This window comes from Carassius auratus, unplaced genomic scaffold (assembly GCF_003368295.1).
Source record: "Carassius auratus strain Wakin unplaced genomic scaffold, ASM336829v1 scaf_tig00214282, whole genome shotgun sequence".
Lineage (NCBI taxonomy): Eukaryota > Metazoa > Chordata > Actinopteri > Cypriniformes > Cyprinidae > Carassius > Carassius auratus.
Genome location: NW_020527593.1, coordinates 457034 through 482482, shown reverse-complemented (window position 1 = coordinate 482482; position 25449 = coordinate 457034). Strand labels below are relative to the sequence as shown.

Genomic DNA, 25449 nt, shown 5'->3' with positions numbered 1-25449 from the left:
TCTATTAGAACAAATGGAGTATATATATATATATAATCTTTGGTTTCCAAAAACAGAAAAACAAATTTATAAATGAATTAATCAGTACAAATATTTGATACACTGATAGCGATAAGAAAAAAAAGTGTTTTGAGCACCAAATAGACATATTAGATCACAGGTGTAAATTGCATTTTAAAATAATTGTAAACTTCACAATATCTTATTACTGAATTTTTGTTCAAATAAATGCAGCCCTGGTAGGCATAAGAGCCTTTAAAAAACATAAACAAAAAACCTTACTGACCTTTTGTAGCGTAAATTGTAGTGCGAAAAATATTATTGTATTCTTGTTAAATAAATGCCGCACTGGTGAGCATATAGAGAGCATATAGAAGTGATAGCATAGCAATCTATTTGCTTTTCATTGAGTTAATATAAATGTGTAGGTCTCTTCCTGTTGTGCAGTGGCCGCTATCTCTTGTAGATTGACAACAGAGATTTATTTTGCCTTGATGCCTGTCACCTTCAGGTCCTCTTCAGAACTTTGATGTAGTCTTTTATTATCTTTTATCTGCTGTGATTAGATTACACAGTTAATCATTTTACATCCCCTCCACTCAAAACTGCTTTATTTCTCCTCTCTGCTCTCTTTCTTTCTCTCAATTTTTTCACTGGCTTTTTTATGCTTTTGTGCCCTTCCATCCTCCATTCCTCTTTGGCATGATGCATCACAAACAATGGACTGTAATTTGATTATATTTGGCAGTGCTCCACCGAGGGGTGCCATTAGTTACTGCAGACTACTTCCACCTTTTCTCCTCATATAGAATGTAATATTCACCCTGTCTTTTACAACCACAATCAAGTGGCGAGTTAAATGGATTGATGGCAAAAGATAAGGAAGGACACAGACTAAAAAAGAGCAGGGAATTAGCGCAGGACAGAAAACAAGAGTGAGGTATAGGCAGTAATCATGGGTGTTTAGAGACACACAGACCTGAGTGAGGCAGACAGCCGTCAGGTCGCAGTGTGCCGGCTTCTGCAGCCTGTTATCCGCTCTAATCCGTGTCAGTGTGGCACCGCTGTCACTGCAAACACACCTGTCAGTCGTCGCTTGTACCATGTTTGGGAGGAAAACTCTGAGAAACTCTGAAACAGATATTTGGGGCTTTATTTAGGTTCCAACATATTATTATGGATTATTAGTTAAATGAATGCCCCAAAAGTTTTAGCAATGTCAACAACTCAGCAGTTCAGAAAATCATTCTATAGTTCACCACAAAATGAAGTTCTATCATCAAGGAGACTCACGCAAATTCACCGACTGCTTTTTTATAAAACCCTAATGGAACCTCAGAGAGAGACTCGATCTGTGTTTATATATTACTCAATGCTCCACTTGTTACAAACCTGTATGAATTTATTTCTTCTGATGAACACGCAAAAAAGTTGATGGTAGCCAGTGAATTCTATTTTTGTTCTATACTATGGAAGTCAATGGCTGTTCAACAGAAGAAAGAGACTCATACAGGTTTGGAAACACCGTGAGGGAGAATAAATGATGAAGGGAATTTTCATTTCTGGTTGAACTGTGCCTTTGAGGTGTGATCACATTTGTTCACAAGTGAATTTCATTCATTCCAATAAGAATTCATGTGATTAGGAGTTTCTTGTGAAGGTCCGAATGCAGATTTCGTGAATTTAAAAGGATAGTCCAACCAAAAATGAAAATTCTTCATTATTTACTGATTCTCATGTTTTTCCAAAAACTGTGATTAGCCAACCGTGAAGAATGTTGGTAACAATTTCAGTTTGCAACCAAGCAGTTTTGTTTCCCATTTACTTCCACTGTTTGGACATAAAATACAGTAGAAGTCAATGGGAACCAAAACGGCTTGGTTGCAAACATTCTTTACAATATGTTTTTGTCAGTTTAGTTTTAGTTTGAGTTTGAATTTTATTTGTGTGTGTGTGTGAGTGTGTGTTGCATAGAATAAATAAAGTCATTTTTGGGTTAATTATCCCTTTAAAGGTGAGACTGAGACTGAGTATACATTCAGGAAGTGATGTCACACCGACTTCGGAGTGCGTATTTTCACTTTGTTAAGCCAATTTAAGTTCAAGGTACAGTTGGAAAAAAAAAACATCAAACTATAAGCATGAGTTTTTACCCTCACCTGTATAAGACAATCAATAGCATTCTGTGTATGATCATTTTAATTCTCTAGTACCTCAATTATTATACTACAAAAACAGCATCAATCCAGTGACACATGGGTGGCAAACAAAGCTGGATGTTAACCAGCTGGATGTACTTTAACCTCCATCAATTCTGTTGTTGTTGTTGTTTTGTGCCCCTCTGGACTGCAGTCCCCTAGAATCATCTTAACCTTTCAGTCCATTAATTACAGCCTTGAAGAGAGGAGGACATATTTATCAGAATGGCAATCAGTGTGGGGGGCGACAGAGAGTTCTTCATTAAAAGTCTATCCTCTTTCTCCCTCGTGTCTTAGCCGTTGGCATGGGGACACCTTCATACTGCCTCAGCACAATAAACAAACAGGGCCACATTCATTCCCTGTTCACCCCCTCATTCAGACCCACATAAAAGGAACTGTAGATTTATTTAAAGAGAATCTAAACAAATTTGTTTGCAGACACAACTTCAATCAAGGAGAAAATAAATGCAATGCTTAGCTGTGCAGTTTTATGCCCTGAAAAAGAAGCAGCATGAGTTATTCGGTAATTCCTCAATGGTTTGGCCCCTCAGTCGTTGCTCACTGTGTGCTAGAAGGAGGAGGCAGAGAGATTAACAGCACAAAGCTATGATGGCTGGAGCAGACTAAAGCCAGTTTCATTGAAGACCCATGTTAGATCTGAACACTGGGCCATTGTAGCTCCGTAATGGGGCTGAAAGTGCAATGAATTCTGCCTGAAATGCAATCCTTGTGTGTGCTGTCTGCACAGTCAGGAACATCTCTATGAAACGCCGAGCTATTGAGGCCACCCGTTCCATTTTAAAGCATTCTTTGCTCGTAGCAAAGAAACAAAACACTAACCTGTAATATTCATAATGTAATGAATATCTAAGTCACTTTAACATGCAGGTCAACATCATTTTCTGCTCCAGGCTGTATTAAAACATCAACCTAATGCAAACACAACAGCATATCTTAGTAGTCACTAAAGACACTGTGAATGTATATTTAATGTGAACTTAATACGGACCTGTTTGGGCTGACACACATTTCATACTGTGACCCTAGATCTTCTTAAAGCAATATTTCTCATTCAGTACAAGTTTACTTTAGTTGAGTTGAGTGCTGTATTAATCCTATTGGGGTACTTCACATATACTTTATATTCAACACTTAAAGAGCCAGTAAGCTTCCTATCACTGTTTATAAGTCCTGTACATTAGGTTTAAATCCATCCAAGGTTAAAAAAAAACATTGTCATTTTGTCAAAATATAATTTTAAAATTACCTCAATTCTCAGAGATCCCCAAACGGTTCGCGCTAAGCTGTTCAAAAGATTCAGTTTCCTTAAACCCCACCTTTCGGTAGCATACTGTGTTCTGATTGGTCAACTAACATAACCAGTTTGGATTGGTTGTTCCGCACACACCTCCACGGTAAACTATGCGTTAGCATCTGTTTGGGGTGAATTATCTCTTATGCCACTCATCGCGAAGCAAACAGTAAAATAAAAAACTGGAACAGTCTCGCTGCTTTTTCTTCTGTGTTGGTGTATTCAAGCCGCGTGCTTCAGTTTGAATCTGAATAGCGTTCAGCGTGGGGGCATGGTCACATTGGATATAACGGAGGGAGACATGAAAAACAGACATCGCATTGTTTTCATATGGATTACTTTATCACAGAATATCTGTTTTCAGCAGCACTTGTTTAGTTTTAAAGTAGACATTTCAAGCTTTCTATAGATATCTCTCTCATGTCTCTTCGTTGAGTATTCACAGAGTTACAGTTCATTTTAATGACGTGTTTGTACATGACGATCAGCGCAGAGAAAGGCTGCAGACAGCACACATACTGATAAGACGCTCGGGAGAAAACAGACACATAACTTCATAATCATACTTCGCGTTGTGATTTAGAGATGCTCGTTGTTCTAAATAAAGTTGGTAATGAACCATCTTTTATGGCCAAACACTTTGAAAATCCCGCTGTACTCACCGAGATTAGAACAGCAGTCATCAGTGAAATGTTGTGAACACAACAAAAGGGATTTGTTGTACTGCTCTGGTATTGTGGTGAAAATGAATTTTAGCCATTGGTTCTTCTGATCTTCATTCTCTGGCAGTGAAAATAAAACAAACGGTCTCCTCGACATGATGCTCTGTGTGTGGGGGTGGGGCAGGTCAGAGTTCCGTTTCTCCCAACAGGGTAGGTGGAGATTATTATGCAAAGTGCTCCTAGTGACGTACATAGAGATGGGCAAAAGATTTGAAATCTATAACGACTCGTTTCAGCGATTCAGAGTCGACTCCTTACTTTAGAAGCCAATAACCTTAGAAATTGTTTACTTTTTGGTTTAATTATTTGCACATTGTTTACACAGATGGACAGCTACATCATACACTGTAATACAGGTAATTTTTGATTTCCCATCTGTGTGGCTCTTTAAACACACATACACATACAAGTCAAGCCTAGTTCAGACTACACAATCTATATGCACATGGGAGTGTCATGCTGACTCCAGCTGTTTCGATTGTCTATTGATCCAATGAAAACAACAAATATGTTACCTCGTTAAACTAGAGCTAATTTTCTCCTCCTTCCACAGCATTTGCCTTTGTATTAATGTTCTCCACAATCACGTCGTGCAAACATTAGTATAATGTATAGTTTTACCCAGGAAAGCTGAGGCTGCCAATTTCCATTGTAATAGCAGGCATTCTTTGGTAAATGCAGAAATGATGGAGCCTGCAGCCAATGCTTTGACACACTGGTTGTACATAGAGAGATTTGTGGAACTAAGGTTGTTTTTCCTCTTGTGCTGGCATATTTGAAATCCCCATTCACATTTGCCTTGTTGGTATGGTGTAACTGAACTCAGGGCCTAATGGCATTTTCCACTGGTCCTTGAAAAAAGGAAATATGATCGATTTAAAGTGCTTATGAAAACTGGTGAGTCAGACCCATTTGTCTCTTAGATGCCCAATTTACAGCAGAGCTATGGCAGCAAAGCTAAAGGGAATGTATTTCCAGACATTGTAAAGATTATCTGCTATGGTTGGCGAGGCATTAGCCTCAGCTTTAACTATTTTAGAAGTGGGAGGTTTCACCTGGATGTGTTTGCTACATGTCTCATCTCAGTTTTGGGTAAATATAAATTATACCCAAAAAGAAAACAGGTGGCCTGATGAAATTAGTACTGACCCAATTCACAATACACGGCATGTTTTTCCTTCCTTTATATATTATTTCACAGAATCTAAATCACTTAATCCTTATAAAAATGACTTATTTGTGGAGTTGGGAATCAAGATCCTTTTCTTATTCAAAACTGTTGATGTTTTAAAACGAAATCCTGGAACCAACTGAACTTTATGAGTTTTGTTAAACTTTCTTATTCAGACATTTAAATACTCAATCAATTAACCATAAAAAAAAAAAAAATCCAGGATTTATGAATATTGCTATGGTTAACGATTTGCTCATGAATGATAATTAAGTTGCACTAAAGTTGCTTCCTACAATTAAAAGGCAATCAGTAAAGACTTCACCACTTAATACAATCATTTATACTTCATGTTGTAATATTTTCACTCATGTTAGCCGTTTTTTCTTCTTCTTCTTCAAAACTGTTCAAAATAAACCATCAAACTGAATTTTAATTCAGTAGCATTTTTATGTCATGTTTTGATGCAGTATTTAACTTCTATTCTAATTCAGAACCTATACATGTAATAAAAAATTAATAAATTTATAATAAGTATAATTTTTTTTTTTTTTTTTTTTTTTTTACAAACGATTAACTTTTAAAGGGGGGGGGGTGAAATGCTATTTCATGCATACTGAGTTTTTTACACTGTTAAAGAGTAGGATTCCCATGCTAAACATGGACAAAGTTTCAAAAATTAAGTTGTACGTTTGAAGGAGTATTTTTGTTCCCAAAATACTCCTTCCGGTTTGTCACAAGTTTCGGAAAGTTTTTTTCGAGTATGGCTCTGTGTGATGTTAGATGGAGCGGAATTTCCTTATATGGGTCCTCGGGCACTTCTGCCGGAAGAGCGCGCGCTCCCGTATAGCAGAGCACTGAGAGCACAGACATTCACTGATCAGAGCGAGAGCGTCGCGAAATGTCACAAAAGAAGGGTGTTTTTGGTTGCCAGGGCAAGACAACCCTGCACAGATTACCAAAAAAAAAACAGCATTAAGGGACCAGTGGATGGAGTTTATTTTTACAGATCATCAACGGAGTTGTTTGTTCCCTGCATTTCGAAGATGCTTGTTTTACAAACAAGGCCCAGTTTGACAACGGATTTGCGTATCGTTTATTTCTTAAGGATGATGCAATCCCAACGAAAAAGGGTCATGATTGTGTGTTGGAACCGCAGGCGGTGAGTAAAACTGCTTCAAATATCTCTGCCTCCTTGTTAGTGCGTCCGCCTCCCATGCCAGAGACCCGGGTTCGAGCTCCGCTCGGAGCGAGTCGTTGTTGCTGCTGCTGCTCTCATTCAGTTTCAGCCTCGGGATCTGATTCTGGATCATAAATAAACGGCTGAATCTGACTGTTAGCCATGGTTTGTTTTGGATGTTTTTTTCCTCACGGTAAATTCACAGCTTCCAAACGCTCTCAACGCAAAAGCCTACTGGTGCTCGTGATTCTTTAGCTCCGCCCACACGTCACGCCTCCAGTCGGTCGTGTTTTTCCGGGAAAAATCGGTACAGACTATCTTTCTCTTATGAATATAATAAAACTAAAGACTTTTTGGAGTTATGAAGGATGCAGTACTACTCTATAGGTACTCAAGATTAACAGGATATTGAGTGAAAACGAGCATTTCATCCCCCTTTCAGTAAAAATCGAATGACATTTAATAGATAGAAAAGTATATTTAAAATAATGAAGAAAATATGTCTATCCATAGATAATCCATCCACCCATCAGTCCAAAGATAAAAGATCTAATATTCCAATCCAGTCGACATCACGCTGGTCTGCTGGAATTTGGAGATATTAAAGCAGATGTACTGAGTTTAAAGAAAAAGCTGAAAAGGGGATATTGGCAAAAGAGAGCGTAAATGAACAGAAAACATGTTATCTACTTGAATGCAGATAACAGGAATAGAAATGTAATTTCTCATCAGAATCTTAATTTATTGTCAAACAATGTCACTCAAAGACATACACTAATTCCAGGGAATGTTCTAAAGTTGTGCTTTGGCATCAGATTGCAAAGTCATACTGTATGTATTCATACACACATAAAACCTTTATGGAATAATCTCTGTCAACAAAACCAGATTTCTTTGGTTTTGAAACATGGTGATAGTGTGTTGACTTCTCGTTAAAGATGTGGAAAAAGTTCAGTCCAGCTGCTCATACAGAATTACCACACCTCTTGCTTTCGCCCAGCCCTTTCCCACTCCCCTTTCCTCCTAAGATCTCTGATTGCCGGCACTCTGAAGGATTGCTGTCCTGCCGTAGTACGGCACGGCAGCGATCGATTTATCAAAGTGTCATGCCGAGGCGTTGCAGCCCCGTAGCAGCAAAACAACAGCGGCAGCAAAACAAACACTGGTTGACTCTGGAGGTGGTCTCTGCAGTCGTGTTAAACAAGGTCAAACATCTCTCTCCTTCTTCACTTCACTCCACCAATATTTTGGGTAAACACTGAACAGATGCAAAGAGCCCTAGTATAAGACTGAAGACTCTCAGGAAGAGTTTAAATATGTGCCTCAGTCAGAATATCTGGAGAAATAACTGCGAACACACATGACGTTGTGACTGTGTGAGACATCAATAAAGCATTATGAATGAAATACTACTGTAATACTTCTGAGGCTTTTTTGAGCCTTAGATATTTATGCAGCGTTGTATTAATGCAGGTCAACTCAATTCACTTGTTTCTTTCATAATGCATTTTTAAATCTATGGTCAAGGAAAATACATTACCTGCTGCTGTGAGTGTGGGGGTTACCCTTGATTAAGAGGTTACGTAATGCATTTCCTTTTTCCTTTCAGCTCGATACATTCAAATAAACACTTTGTTCAAATCACGTGAGGCACCTGGAGATGGATTCATGAAGAGATTCTTATAGAAAAAGAATCTATGAAACATTTTATGAAAAAATCTAACAAAATCCAAAACTTTTTTTTTTTCTTATTTGCGAATCCAAACTTAAGAATAATTTAAGTCTATTTTTTTAATAGCAGTCTTTAAAAAGTAACATTGAAGAAGATGAGAACATACAGTGAGTATAGAAAAGAATCACCCTTTTGAAAATAATCATATTTTGGCGCTTTGCAGCCTGAAATGAAGACAGTTTTTTGTTTGATCCAGCTGAATTTACTCACTTATAACATGTAAGTGAAAGATATAACACCAACATGTAAGAAAAAACACAATTGTGACTACGTTTACACTGTCAGTTTTTTTGGGATTGACAACCGCATTACTTGCAGGAGTGAGTTTCGAAATTGTAAATGCAGGTGTAGATTGTCGAATACTGTCTGTATACACGTGAAACGGGAGTCAAGCCCGTATTCCCGTATTCTTAACCGCGATAGCAAAAGTGACTTTGACAGTGACGTAATATCAACGATGGCGACGTCCATCAAACTTCGACTTATCACTTTCTTACACGACAAGAGTCCAATCGGGCCGCAATTTCATCCGTCAAATATTCATGAACAAGAGCATTGGCGTCGCGCGCAGAACACAAAAATGACGGGAGCGAGCAGCACCGGTGGAGAAAAACTGACTGGATCGAAAACTTTCACTCACTTCTCCTTCACTGTAAGAAACTGAAATACACATGAAAACACGCAACACACGGTATTGACGCGCTTGTGCAGAGCAGCTTCGTGGTGTGGGAAAAATTGCGATTGTTTATACCTATCCCGGTTAACCTCTTACTCAGTGTTGTTGTTTTTTTGTGTTAGTCTACAGGCTAAATGGTTTGTGACCATTTTACATAAAACATGAAGTGTTGAATTCATCCACAATGTTGAATTGTTATTTTGTGCTGAATGAATCTCCTCATTTTTGTCAGCATTCCACTCTGGCCCCGGTTTCATTCTTAATATTGTATTGCTTCACAGAGAAGACTTGCGGATGTAAAAACCCCACAGAGCCATAAAGGAGTCTGTATCCAGAGGTCAGGTGTTTTTCTCAATGGTTCATGCTGGCCAAACATCACATGAACATTCCCTCGGATTTGAGAGCAAAAATGATGGATTGTTTCCTGCCATTGCACATTCCAGCTTTTGAAAAGTGACGTGACATTCAGCCAAGTATGGTGACCCATACTCAGAATTCGTGCTCTGCATTTATCCCATCCAAAGTGCACACACACAGAGTAGTTAACACACACACACACACGGAGCAGTGGGCAGCCATTAATGGCCAAAGGCGGATCATTTGAATAGCACTCAACTGTTCTCCAGCTGTTTGAGAAACGTTATTATTATTATTATTATTATTATTATTATTATACTTTTTTTTTTAAAGCACCTCAGGTTTTACCTTTCTCAGATACATTTTCACTTAATTATTGCGATTCTATGGTAGTAGGCAAAGCTTTCCGCCTTAAGAAATTCATAAAGTGCATATGTGACATTGTTTGATTTTGGCTATTCAGTAAGTGCAATCTTCACTTGAATGTGTTAGACAAACGTGTGTTGTATATGGACATGCTGGGTTGTTATTTGTTTGTTGGTGTGTTTGGATTGTTTTTATGGAATAAAGGCTTCAGTGGTAACAGATGCCCCCTAATTAGGCATTTCTAACACTGTTTTAATTACCTTACTCCACATAAATTCCAATGCATTTAAAACTAAAATGATAAAATATAGCCTGATGTGTCCATTTGCATTGTTTTGGCTTATGTATGCTTATACATGTATGTATTTATGTAAGTATTTATTTAGCAAATTTTTCAAATTCATGCTTTTTAAAGGGTTTTGTTAAAATTACATTTTATTTAAGAATTCATAAAATATGTTCATACAAATTAGCTTCACAGAGGGAGTCCTCAGTAGACCTTTAGCAGATAAAGAAATTAGCCATAGGCAGCAATTTCATTTTTTTTTTTAATGCCAACAAGTTTGACTAATTCCTGCCTGAAATTAGTATGTTTCTTATTCATTCAACTTAATTGCATGCAGTTGTTTCAAAGCAAAGTGTAACTTACTGTACCAGCTTTATATTGAGATTATAAGTTAAAATGTGTTTCAAAATTTTACTCACAACTGTGTCTTTTGAACATTAATTTAAGATTCCCATTAAAGAGATTAACTGCAGGGAGTAGTTGGGCCATGTTGTCGGGGGCTGTGTGACTGCCACATATATACAAATTTCCCGGAGTGGGTAGAATAAAGAAAAGAAATCTGAGACCATTAAAAATTATTAAAGCAAGAACGGACAATTAATTAAAAGTGGGTCTACGGACCTGTCCAGAACTAGTAATTTAGACCAGGCTTTTCACTGATGGATGGAGCCACACACATTTATTAAAATTTCAGATCGAGTGCAATATTGTATAAGAGGTCGTTGACAAAATATGCAAAAGAGAAATGCAATTAATGCTGAGGAGTGCAGTCTGAGCTTTAGGCAGTATGGAGTTATTAAAATTAGTCAAATTGATAACCAAGGGTGGTATAATTTCTTCTCATTCCTGTAGCCTTTCTAGAGTTGCAGGGGAAACAATTTGACCACTGATAAAGCTGCGGCAATAACAATGGCAACTGACAGTATTCATGTGCTGGACCATATGATATAAATGATCATTTAATTGGCTCTTGAAATTGAATGTCACTGCTCTATAACTTTGCATTAGTAAAAACACATACATAGTACAGTCATTTTAGCTTGTCTTATTTATATGCACCTTGAGTGCACACCTAAAAAGAAATTACATGGACATTATAACAATTTAAATATGGAAACATTTGATTGTACTAACAAATAATTTAATACTCTGTCGGATCAAACAACACATTAATGAATGTCAATTAATCCTTTGAAGGCACAGACCGAACTGGCAAATGAACATATTCATCACGCCAGAAGGCTGTAAATCATAAAGATTTATTTGCAAATTTTCTACATCAACTTACTGATAAGGAATAAATGTGTAAATTCATATTTGTTCCTATATGCTTTAGACCGATTAAAGTGTGTAGAACCTGCCCGGTTCCTCATTTGAATGCATTTAAATGTTTTTTTTTTTTTTTTTTTTTTTTTTTTTTATCCACTTTGTATAATACTTTCTTCTCTTTTTCTCCTTTTCACAGCTCAAAACTGCAGTCACACACTACACAGTCCAAATGGGACAATAGAAAGCCCCGGATACCCGTATGGATATCCCAACTACGCCAACTGCACATGGGTGATTGTGGCACAGGAACACAACCGGATACAGTTGGTATTTCAAGGCTTTGCCTTAGAGGAGGACTTTGACATCCTTTCAGTCTACGATGGGCAACCTAGTCCAACAAATTTACGAACACGGTAAATACAGAACATTTCATCATATTGTGTGTGTAAATGCCAGATCCAGTCTCTTGGAATTGCTAGCTGACATTACTTTTCTAACAGTTTGAGCTGTGTGAACTTTGGATTTACTTAAGTGTCCCAAAACGTGTCTAAAGTGCACTGAAAAGAATGAAAATGTAACTTTAGGACTGTGTCCAATGTTTCGAATATTGAATTACACAAATTGATTCAGCACTTTTGACTTTGTCGCTGATTTGAGTCTAATTTTTTCTTTTGTATACTCTGAAAATAAAAGGATTGAGGCTCAAGGGACTCAGGGAGAGTGTCACTGGGGCCTTGGCCTGTTTTCCATTTGAAAGCTAGCATTTTAAAAAGCTTGCTTACATTCATGAATCCCTTCTCAGATATAGGATCTATGAATAAAGTGGTATTAGACGAGTTCCATAGAAAACAGTGTGGAACTCTTTAAATGTGTTGCTTTTTCCCACCCTTTTTTTGTCACTTTCTTTATTAATATCTGTGTGGGAAACTATGTGCACAAGGACACTTTCAAGATATATTTTTTTCACCTTTTTTATGCTTAAAGATTCAAGGACAGTTTTCTTCACAGCTCCACATTTCCATGGTGTTCTATGAATGTTAACCTTGTCCAGCATGGGCGGTTTACCCTGCCAGGGTATTATTAGTGTCAGTTGAACTCCACGTCTTAAAGAAATCAAAAGGATATTGCAAATATTTCAACAGGATGTTGTTTTATGATCTTGATATTAAGTGAGGAAGTCAGTGTTGCTGTACGTGTAACGTCACACAAGAAGTCACATTAACTTGATCCAAAGTGACAATTAAGACATTAACAATGTTAAAACTGATTTATATTACAAATAAATAATATGTATATACATTACAAATACAACAAATGTTGTTGTGAGCTTTCTATTCAGCAAATAATCCTGAAAAAGTGATTTTTTTTTTCCAACAAAAATGTTAAGCAGCAAATGTTTTAAACAATGTTTCTTGCACACCAAATCAGCAAATTTAAATGATTTCTGAAGGATCATAATTTACGGTACTTTGGATCAAATAGGCATCCTTTTGAATGGTAGCGTAACAGATTGTAAAGTCATATCTGGCAGTACGTTTGCTACATTGGTTGCGCTTTGAAAATTTCAAACTGACGTATGCAGTTGAGCTTTAAAGAAAGCAAGCTAACCATTTAACCTAGTAACATAATGTCACATAGATAACGCTTATTACTACTGTGAAGACAGCAGACATGGGCATTAAAGTTAAAGAGGTTTATTGTGCTTTACAGCTGGATGAATTTCTTGGCCTGAGATCATTCAATATCACTTGCATAGTCTGCTGCAACTGAATCATAGCATTCCTCCCATGTGCTAATGTCTTCAACGAGATCCCATTGGCTGACTCTGTCATCACATTATATATATTTTTTTGTTCACTATGAAATTGGTCCAGTGAGTAATTGACACTTATTACCATCACTCTAATATATCCAATCTCTGGTTTGATAGGATTTATCCAAACACATTTATGATTTAACTCAAGTCTTCACTCGTATCACACAGAATACCATATTATCCCTCCTTATTTCTGTTGAATCAGTTCTCAGCTAAAATGTAATCACTCTTGAGGTTATTTGGTTTGAGAGCTGATTTAAGTAAGTGCTGTTTAATCCAACCAATTATTAATTTGCATCTGAAGCTGTTTGCTTGTTGTTGTGGGTGGATTTGAATGTGGTGTGTGAAGAATATGACTGTACAAAAGGCCTCTGAGTCAGCGGGTGATATTTGCCATGTAGAGTTTTTCCATTGTTCTACTTTGAATCTTAGTCAGGACTGTCAGCTGATCCTATTTGTTCTTCAACAGGTGTGTGCTATCATAAAACATAAAAACATAAAAACCAAAAAACAGACTTTGTTTCTTGGATTTTATTTATTTATTAAATTTTTTTGTACTGTGGAACTATATCAGAGTAATATTATTTATAAACCATTACGGCATTGACTAATATTTTCTACTAGATCATTAACATTTACATTTTTTATTATAGTTTTCTTTAGCATACATTATCTATTCTATTTAGCTCCATTTTTGTTTGAAGTTTTTGTAAATTATGTAATTAAACAGATCGCATTTAGTACATTTTTGAATCCAACCAAAAAGCGATATTTAGCGGTTAGCTAACAAATACAACACTGCACTGCATTTTTTAACACCCAGATTGGGCTGGAATAACCTGTTAACACATGAAACCATTTAAGGGTAATGCAATATCTGATATTAGATATTATTTCTGGAAATGCATTAACCAGTCAGCTGACATCCTTGACATGCAGGTAAAGAGGTAAAGAATTCAGTAACTATCACCCTAATTGTTTTGCTGTGCAACTGCTGCTGTTGTGGAGGCATCTGGGGGGCACTTTAAATATATAAATATATATACCATGTTGGTGTTTCCTCACAAGTATTTGCCCTTCGTATAATTGGAGCTCCTAACAGCGTTTTTTTTTTTTTTTTTTATGTGAGGGAAGACCATTATTAACTGGTTCAGGTGTTTAGTAAAAGTGAAACTGAACTCTGCAGGAAGCCTGATCTCCAGGAGCAGGATTGAGCTAAAACATTTACCCTCCATATGAGACAGAAACTGAGCTTTTGCTTAGTCCCATCAGCTTACACAGGTTTTCCAACTACAGCCTCTTTTAAAGGGATAGTTCACCCCAGACTGAAAATATTCATATCAATTACTCACCCTCATGTCATTCCATCTTTCTTTCTTATGTGGAACATAAAATAAGTTTATATATATATATATATATATATATATATATATATATATATATATATATATATATATATATATATATATATATATATATATATATATATATATATATATATATATATATATATATATAGCATACATTGGAAGTGTTGAAACCAAAACTGATTGGTTTCATCATTCTTGAAAATATCTTCTTTCGTGTTCCACAGAAGAAATAGTCTTGCATGAAATGTCATGAGGGTGAGTAAATGACAGAATTTTTATTTTAGAGTGAACTATCCCATTAACTATTCATTCCGTGCACTGCTCACACATTCATAACTCTAAAGTATAATCAAATTACTTACCTACTGCTTTCAGACAGATTATTTCATATTAGTAGATTGCTGATATTACAGTTTTGTGCTATTTCAACAAAATAGGTTAAGATAAATTGTAAAAAAAAAAAAAAAATGAAATCAAATTTAGATGCTACAAACATGAATTTATGCATTACATTTGATCTTAGATACATTTAAATAGTTTTAACATTAAATTATTAGTGTATGTTAACAAACTCAAATTATACATTTGTGGTTAAGGCCCATTCACACCAAGAAAGATAGCTATAAAAACCTATGAAACTCTAATAATTATAAACATTTGCAGCCACAGAAACAGATGCTAGCATTTGTTCATTATAATACCTCTAAAGTATTTATGTCAGTATTTTTATCGTTCATCAGGTAGAATAGGAACATTCTGAAAGTAGCATTCCTCTGTATCAGTATTGTTATACAGCAGATGTGGAGTTTATTATTCTCACAGAATTAGAATAAGTATTAAAAATGTATTGTTATTTGTTTATTGTCCTTGAGGTGAATAGTCTTTTAGATGACAGCAAAGGTAAAAATAGACACTCAAAAGTGGTTTTGTAAGGGCATGTTTTCTGGGAAACTTGATATAGGCTTTTGGACGGTGATGGGGGCTCTATGCTTAAGCTATTTACCTAAGTGCCTTGAACAAGTGACAAGCAAAAAAAAAGAACAAAAAAAGTCTTTATTCCCTGTATTCATCAATTCATGCAGATGGAGTGGATGGGACTTACGTTGTGCCAGGTGAGGAGTGGTGGCCACTTTGTTTAATTGTTCTTATTTATTTGTTTAACTCCATGGCCGTGCTTCCTCTTGATATATGGGTGGCTCCTCAGCCAGCTTTTATGAAAGAGCAGGCCTCTGACCAATCCCATTAAATCTGACTCTGCCATCCTCATCCTTCTGCACTGAGATTCAACCAAAACTGGCAGCATTTGTTGCAGAGCATGTAAGCAATGCACTCAACATTTGATATCATTTTTGGATCGGCTCCATATAAAAGAAAATATGTACCTTACTGGATTCTTTCACACTTTCACTTAATTTATCGTGAAAACACTAATGTGATGTGCTGTCTGCTGTGTTCATCGTCAATAATTGCTACTTGCCAGATTAAATTCTACATAAACCCTTACCTGCAGCAGGTTAACTTAGCTTTCAGTGCAGTTCCTGCCACTTAAAAATTCAAACACATTTCATTAAAATATTCAGCTTAAAATATTAGCTTGTGTAACATTGTAAGTTATTTTGTCCTTAATGGCATTTGAAGGAGCTGATTAGAGCAGTATATGAATACAAGCTGCTGTTGGATGCTGGAGCTCGTGGGCTAATGCTCTCGTTTGAAACGATCACCAGAGAAACACTCAGACCTCTATTAGTGCACTCGAGGAAGGGAATGAGATGATGATGATGAGCTCAGAGGTGCTTTTGGTGCTCACCTTTGTGTGTTTGTCAGGTTTCGAGATGTTTCTACGAACCACATGTCCCCAAAATGTTGTAAAACCTGAAAATCTACTACTGTGTGGTCTCCGTAAGAACAACAGCTTCATGAATTTGGCAAGCCAATTTGACTTTTATTCATTCGCAGGATATGAATTCTTGATATCTAATTCAGTTTTAATTAGTTAAAATGTTAATATTTTGGTATCAAGAATTGGGTTTTTACTAACAACAATAGCTACTTTTGATATCAGGAATTACAGTTCCACTAGTAAAAAATATTATTCTTGTGTCATGTGTCATTTCAGTCATGGGAGATACAATTCGATATGGCTTCAATGTTCGGTAATTGTTTTTTTTACTGTAACATAGTGTTCAGTCTCATATGCAAAAATGTGTATAGATTATAAACTTCTGAGCAAGGATTGTAAAATGATGCAGGTAAGTGCTATGCTTTTGAAGTTTAATGTTTGTGTCACGATTGCTTATTAGTCAAATGTTAGAATCAGAGGGAAAAATTGGCCTGCATAAATAATTAACTTATTCGAAAGAACAGATGCTATGCCGTGCTCCTTAATGAAGGTTATATTATGATGCGTTTGTTCCCTGATTTAACAGGGTGTTTTCAGGGGAGTCATGCTATAATTAATTATTCATAGTGTGATTGAACATTGTGTGCTCTGTTTGGTTAAGTCTGAAGTTCAGCTGCATTATTTGCTGTCAGTGCAGACTAAGAAGTGAATGCATATTAGTCCCTCTGCAGTTCTTCATTCTAAGGCGCTTTATGTAAAGAATGCTATGAAGTCAAAAGTTCAAATTTATATGTCAGCATAAATTGCAGATTTAGAAGCAATCACACTGCAATAACTAAGGCTTCACCATTGTGATAAAGTGTATATCTTATGATTACGTGCAAGTAAGATTTGACTTTGGATTTTTTGAAAGCAATCTAGGAGGCAGATTTTTGCATACATTCATCTCAGAGCCAGCAATTCAACACTTAATTGAGCCTTTGTAAAGGTATCTTGAAAATGCATGTTTGGTGGCCCACAAGTTAAACTCCACTTTGTTCATCTCAGAAGAACTTTTAAAAGATTCATGAACTTGCGATATTCCCAAACCACATTTAACCCCTGTGAAGTATATGAAGGCCTACAGTGTATGTACCTTCAGTAAGTTCAGAGCAGTTCTCTGACTCGTTCTAAAGTCATAAATCTGTGGTCAATATAATTTGGTAGTATTTTATCTGGACATTTTGTGAGTAATATAGAGAAATACTGACCACATTCTGAACATGCTTTTCAACAATGTTTCAAACAATGTTTTACACATAGGCTGATATTTCTGGGAAATGTACTTTATTTTTCAATCAATTGCTAAAGAAGAAAAAATATATGTATTCAAGGTTTAAACTCACAATTACAAGTTTTAGCAGTGAAATGGTGTCAGAAAGTGGTGACCTCGTGCTTTACACAATGAAAATCGGAATCAAAACTTGCCTGTATAATTCAGTAATGTGGAAATGTGCTGGGATTATGGTATTTTGCATATAAAGAACATAATGAAAAGCACAGAAAAAAAAGTTAGATTGGCCATATCCATTGAGCAGAAACTGTTGGGTGTCTGGCTTTTCTCCCATCCCCTATTCAGTGATTTATTCCTCACCAGCCTCAGGTACTCAATGGAAATCTCAGCACTTATTGTTGGCTGTAATATCGGCAGAACCATAAATGGAAGAAACAACTTTATTCTGTCTTTTTTCCCTCCTCAATTATACAGTTCAGTATCATTCCAGCCTGGAGCAGAGTAATACCTAGTCTGATAAGAGGTGAAGAGGTCATGTTTGTGACTATAATGTCAGCTAGCTGATTGATGTGACAATGAGTAAAAAAAGATAACATTTCCATAGATGAGCCAAGTTTTCGTTTGTGTGGAAGTTCTGTGGTGGGAATAGGGAAATGAGTTACAGAGATGATTATGAAAATATAGCATGGTGGTATTAAATGTTGTGAGACGCTTGGCAGAATTTGTTTCTCATAGTATTAAAAACTTGGAAGTACTTCATTTGAATTAGCTTCTTGTTAGGGATAAAAGACAACAGCTATTAACCTAAAATAATTTAATTAGACATGCCGTCAATTAGAAACCTGACATAACCATCTTTTTTTTTATGAGGAATATCACAAGAGGTTCAATTGTTCACTGGAATCAGTATTCATAGACAATGTATGAGTCAAGTATGGCCATATGCCACAAGTCTGAATGGCATTTACTTGCAGCTTATGATGAGCCAAGGCATGTTGTCGCTTCTCCCCAGTCTTTCTGTGATTTGTTATTTTCTCTCTTTATTCATTCCTCTAATACACCCCTCAATCCCCGCTCTCATCAGTATACCCCACAAGTGTGAAATGCATTAACAAATTAAGCTTGCACCTCCTCAAAAGTGACGAAAGCAATTCCCAAGAGAAAAAGTGATAATGAGTCTAACTGATCTGGTTTCTTCATAATGAGACAACTGTAGAAGATGTCTGTAGTTCATTGAGGTTTGAAGTAGATTATGAGAGTGTATGTTTACCCGAGAGAGAACATTTTCTATGGTGGACTTTTATTGTCCTCAAAATATGGTTGGTTTGTCTGCATTCTCTTTTCTATTGGTCTGGCTTCCATTAATCTGAAACATACTTTTAAACCAAGGCTAATTGAGTCAGGTTTACTTCCGAGTTGTTTGTGGTAAATGTATGTTGTCAGAAACAATGTCAAAGGCTATTCATCAGAAATGAATAGTTTAGCAGTTAATATTAGACAATATGTCTGTTATCATCAGATATTATTATATATTTATTTGTTTATCAAATTGTCAGTATTGGACATTGGCTCAGTTTCATGTCTTGTTTCCATATCAATTATTAAGAGGTATTAGATATTAATACGCTAATAGATATTAGTTTAGTATTAGATGTACATTTTGCTTGCTCATTTTCCGCTCATAATTTTCTTTTTAATGATTTAGTGATTCATTTGGACAAATTAGTGCAGAACTTCTATATTGACCATAACAAGAAATGTGTGATAATTTCGAATGTATGCTAGAATGACCTAATTAAGCAAAGTTGGATTGGGCAGTGAATCGAATTGAACAAAATTGAAATAACCAAGTAACTGGCAACATGAACCATCTATCTAGCTGCTGGTTGTGGAAAGAAATTATGCTTAACCATTTAAGATAGTATCGACACTCACTGAAACATCTCATGCCCTCATTTACCTTAAGTGTCCATTCATCCCGCTTAATGTTCTGTATTGTTTTGTTTCTGTAGCACAAAGCGGCAGTTTGATGTCGATAAACCAATACAGTGAAGGCAAGGAGATGGAGAAGAGTATTGGGGGAGGGAGTGAATATAGGATGACTTTTCAAGCTCGTTAAGAGCTAGGAGGAAGTTGCTTCAATTATCTCCTTTAATTAAATTGCGTGTCATATTGTAGTGGTGAGTCAGCATGGCGGTGAAGGGTTCATCTCCTCTAAGAAAGTAAATGTGAAGGTGCCCGACACCTCTGTAGAACACATCCGCCAAGGTCCACCTATTGGAGTGGATGCATGGATCTTCTAGCTGTACGTAGTGCTCCCGTAAGCTCCATGAGTGACCGATTGTTTTCCACTTGTCTGTGAGCAGCAAAAAATAGTGCAGACCATGAGAAGAGGGAGGATAGAGAGACAAAGACAAATAGCGACAGGGCCATACATAGTCAGGCTGAGAGGAAAGGTAATGGGGAACAGAAAGAGAGACGGAGAGAGATAAAAAGAGAATGAAACGGAGCATGAAAGTGAGATTGAGGGAGTCTCTCAGCAGCGGTCAATGTGTTCCCGATGCCCTTTTGCATCTAATCAAATCAGCGGCTAAACCTTGTTTTGGAGTTTATTAGAATTTAGACACACTGCTCCGGGAGACCGTGTGGATGAAAGAACAATAAAATAAACTGATGTACAAATAATGCAATTCTGCCTGAATGCTTTTTGAAAGAGTCAGGATTTGGAAGTGGCTGAAGCTCATAGTCTCCTTCCTAACTCAGGATTTGGCAATGAAGATAGCATCTGAATAATTAATCTGTGAGTCTGTAGGGCCGAGCGAGTAAGTAAGAGAGAGAGGGAGGGAATAAAGAGATGAAAGAGGAACAAGTAGGAAAAAATGATCGCCAACTAAGAAGAGAAGCAAAAACGTGAAAGTGGAAACAAAGAAAATATCCCAGAGAACAAAGACAACTAGGGAAAGTGTTTTAAAATTAAGTTTAATAGAAGTAGCAACAGATTATTTCTTCCATGTCGTGATGCGCATCTGAGTGAAATGGTTGACTGAAAAGAAGAAGAAGAAAAAAAAGGTGTGTTCTTTGTTCAATCTATTGGTTGTGGATTGGATGGAGGCATATCTGAATGGTTTAAACTGACAAAATTATTGGAGAAAGTTCGACATATGGCACCAGAGTTAATTACAAGGTCAAATAAATAAATCAATAAATAATAATAAATTAAAAAAGCATGATTGAACCAAGATTTAAGAATCGTTAAGATCAATAACATGCATTTAAATGAAATAAGAATAAAGGAAAAAAAATGATTGGATGAATGTTCCTTTCATGCTGACTGGAATTGATCAGAATTGGTTGTTTCAAAAGGTTGGCCGTGTCAAGATACAACCTTCAAAGAATCATTCAAATTATAAGGTACTGTTGTTTGTATTATATATGTATAGCAATGGGTTTTACATGGATAATACCTCAGTGTTTTACCCCATGTAAGCAGTGTTATGCTTTATTTTAACTGTTTTATTCATGATACAGCACGGCTATGACCGCTCGCCCAACGTTCTGTGTATCACTGAGCAACACACTTAGCAACATAAGTAATCAATACATTTATTTTATTATATATTTCGGCAGAATTAACTGTTTGTTTTCCCATGCTGAGAGATAAGCAGATGTATGTGTGTGAGAAAATATCATATATGGTGGATGATATACAGCAAATGATAAGAGCTCATATTCTCTGTTTTTTGCATGTTTGGAACATTCTCTTGCCATGTAATGTTGTTGTCAGTAAAAAATTTTTTAGTGGAAGGACAGCATTTAACGAACTTATAAAAAAAGTAATATTAATGGTTTTAATATATATGTGGGTGTGTGTGGGTGTGTGTGTGTGTGTGTGTGTGTGTGTGTGTGTGTGTATGTCTATTTATATATATATATATATATATATATATATATATATATATACATTGTATTATTGTGTGGTAACCGTTTTATTAAAGCAATAAGGGACTCAAGCCTGTGCTGCATCGTGAATGAATCATGGCTGAAGGGCATTGTTAGGAACAACACAAATATAAAACTTGCACGCAGTTGAGGATTGATGTATGTATATTTGTCGAAGATATTGAGACTGATTTCATGTATTTTTCCATATATTTCGTTTTGATGTCTTTGTGTAGAGCATGTGTGCTAATATATGTAGGCAAGGCTCGTACAAGGTGCTTAAAGTGCTTGAAGTACTTGAATTTGACTTTTTGAAATCTAAGTCTTGGAAAACCCTTGAAAACAGCCATATTTTTGAGAAGGCACTTGAAAAGTACTTGAATTTTTAAAGGCCAGTGTATATATGAAATAAGTGCTATCTCTTTTCCTTGATAAAACAATATCTTTTATGCAAAATTAACAATGCAGTGTGTCTGATATTGTGTGTCTTTTAGCAGCACACGAAATCTCACGATATTACTCTCCTTGATGTGAAAAGTGGTCTCGCAATATTAGTATAAGTTGTGTTTGTGGTAAAACTTGCATTATATTGGTCAGTCTTTTATTGCATGTGCTGTTCGTTTGTGTTTCATTTAAAGCATATAAAGTTTGATGTGTTTGTGCTGCACTGTTATCATTTACAAGTGTGGAGCACATCTCCATCTCAGCAGCTCGGGACACAAATTCTTCCTCTGCATATACTGTGAGTTTGTGTTGGTTAACATCTATCTGGGATAACTCGCTAGATTTGAAACGTAAATCATTTACAAACCTGTGCCAACACAGTAGAGTTCATCAACGATCTGTTGTACATCGCGATGTCAAAATAAAAGTTCAAAGTTCAAAAAGTTTGCATGTGGACAAATATCAAAACTACATGGATTTAACATCCTTGGATCATGTTGTAAAATTATAAATTGCCAGGCCATTGGCACCCTCTGCAGCTGTTTTCTATAATACATAATAATCTTATGTTGGTTATGTTCATATTTTGTGTAGATATTTTACAGTATTAGGCCTATTTTATCAGGGTTTTTTAATAAACCAATGTAATTACTTGGTTTTGATACTTTATTTGAACCAATTATAATTATCTCATCGTTAGTTTAGATATAAGTAGTCACACTAAAGCCTGTTTTTTTTTCACTTAGGTCTATTTGTATTACTCAATTATCAAAATAATCATTAGATACAGTCCTAGATTAGTTAAAATATTTCAAAATGCAACTGTATTGTTTTTATTTGTGTGATTAAAAGACAAATATTTACTAAATAAACAACACTTTAAAATAGTTTAAAAATATTGTCTCATTCTAGTGAACCAAATATCTGTATATCTCATGAGCTAAGTGTATGACCGTAGTGTTAATAAGTGGTGATAAAGCTCATAATTTCGAAAGCTTTCATTTCTTTAAGTCAATCATATTCATGAAAAAAATATCAGTTTGAATAAGGAAAGCAATCATTTTGCCATAATATCCTTTAGAATAATAAAGTTGTCACAGTTGCTGCATGCTTTTTTGCTGCACTTTACCTGTGCCATTTTGCTTTATTGGTTTATTAGAATTAGAAAGATAATAACAATATTGTTTGATAAGTGAGACCCCCTGATTTTAGTCCTTGAAAACCAAAAAAAGTAGCACTTGAAAAGTCCTTGAAAGTCCTGGAATTTCATTTTGCAGTTTGCAGTCTGTGTAGGGTATAAGAGGCCTAGCAAGGGAAAGGGTTGTTTGGGAACACTTGATGTATGCAATAGGGACCATAAAGGAAAAAAAAAGTTGGGACTGTGAGTATTTTGGTCACAAAGGTTATTCGATGTAGTGTTGTGTGCATATTTATGACAAGTGCCCAGAGCAGGGTGTGTGATGGGGGAGTGCAGTTTGTCATTAGCTGCAATGTTAGGACCATTTATCCCTTAGTGATGAGTTTTGCCACTGTGCTCACCCATCGATAACTCATCCTTCTTTTTTCCCCAGGCTTTTTATGCCACCTAAAATTTCTCTGCTTGATCAGCACAGTATTATATCACTGCTTCTCCACTCTAAATAATTCAGCCCATGCTACTATTTTTCTTCTCTTTGAACTTCATTCCCCTTCAGTATTTGCACCTTATTATTATTATAGTATTATATTCTCTCTATTATTATTATTATTATTATTATTATTATTATTATTATTATTATTATTATGTCCTCTCCCTCTTTCTACTGACATGGTGTCTCACAGTGGTTTTGCTGATATCTTGGAAAGGGGGGGGGGGGGGGGGGGGGGGGCAAATGCGTTTGACAGTGGGCAAATGCATAGAGCACAGCATAATTTGAAATCACATGTTAAAAAGAAAACAGGATCATGCTGAATAAAAATGCACACTTCACAAGATCTCACAGCTGGATTTGTCTAAGTTTGCAAGGTTTGTGAAATTAAATGTTCATTAGTCATTCAAAGATTTGTTTAAATTATATGACTTAAATTGTATTTGCTTAATGCTGACAGCAAATGAGTCCTTTGTTTAGCCGTTCTATCTGATCTCGAACACATCTGTCAAGCAGAAAAAAATATCGGCCGATGCCAATATTTGAAAAATATATCCAAGGCCAATATATCGGCCTTGGTATCTGTGCTTTTATCCCCCTCCCCCCCCCCCCCCAAAAAAAAAAGAAAATCTGTTTTTTAATAGTTTAACAATGTATTTAAAGTCTGAAATGAAGTAGCATTTGAAAGACAGAACTCAAAAAAGCACGCAGCTGAGATGTCACACCAATATCTCCGACTGAGCCTCAGGACAAATGACTTGGTTAAACATAAATAACTGATAATTGTTCGAGAAAAGGAGTAATGCTGTAGATTGAAATTAGAAATTAATAAAACAGGAAGAGCTCTTTGTGCTCCAAGTGCATCTGCATTTTTGTACTGAGGAGACAGATGAACAGCACAGGAAGTCTGTTGAGTATGGAACTTCTTGTTCATTAATTGAAGTGCCTTTACTCTGGTCCAGGGTAAATTTTTCAAAATTGAGATTTATACATCTTCTGATCTCCATCGATGTATGGTTTGTTGGGATCTGACAATATTTGGTCGAGATACAACTATTTGAAAATCTGGAATCTGTGGGTGCAAAAATATTGAGAAAATCACCTCTTCTTAGCAATGCATATTACTTATAGAAAACTTAGTTTTGATATATTTATGGTAAGACATTTACAAAATATCTTCATGGAACATGATCCTTACTTAATATCCTAAAGTTTTGTTGCATAATATATTTTTGACCCATACAAGTTTTATTTTTAATTTTTTTTTTTTATTTATTTGGCTATTACAGGGTCACATTTAGTTTGTGGCTCTTTTTTTTATTGCAATTTTAAATATATTGCGATATTCTATGGTATACTGTGATATAACAGTACAACATAAATTTTTACAAAAAAGTTGCGCAGACCCTTCAGCAATTGGGGCTTTTGAAAGTAAATTACTGTCAAATTTAAATTAAGTAAAACATGTAGTCTTACAGTACATCTAGGGATGCACTTAAAATTCTGGATGCACTTGGCCAAAAACCCAAAATGTTTTTAATGATAATTTATTATTTTATTAAACAATGTAAAGCAATTTTGTAAGAATTTTTAAATTACCAGCATTGCCCAGTACACCTGAACTAGCCTACATCATGTTACAGCACAGTAGCGCTACTGCAAACAGGAGCTAGTATACTGCATATAAGTTTTCTGTCGGCGCGTGAGTTGAGCAAACTTTGCTTTCTGGTGAGCATGAGTGAACACGAGCAGGAAGCACATTCAGAGCAGAATATTGGGCCGAGCATCAAACCTTGCACTGACGAGGAGAGTGAAACGATAAGCACTGCCGGTTCAGGCACGGCTTGCCATATATTATTATTTTTAA

At 35.9% G+C, this 25449-nt stretch overlaps 1 protein-coding gene across 1 annotated transcript in view; it reads left to right on the top strand.

Moving 5' to 3' along the window:
• Positions 1-25449, top strand: part of LOC113091748 (CUB and sushi domain-containing protein 2-like) — a 269603-nt gene that overhangs the window by 5455 nt on the left and 238699 nt on the right. The window contains exon 2 of the mRNA XM_026257372.1: positions 11469-11685. Coding sequence (XP_026113157.1) covers positions 11469-11685 — 217 coding nt within the window. The remainder of the gene's footprint in view (positions 1-11468; positions 11686-25449) is intronic.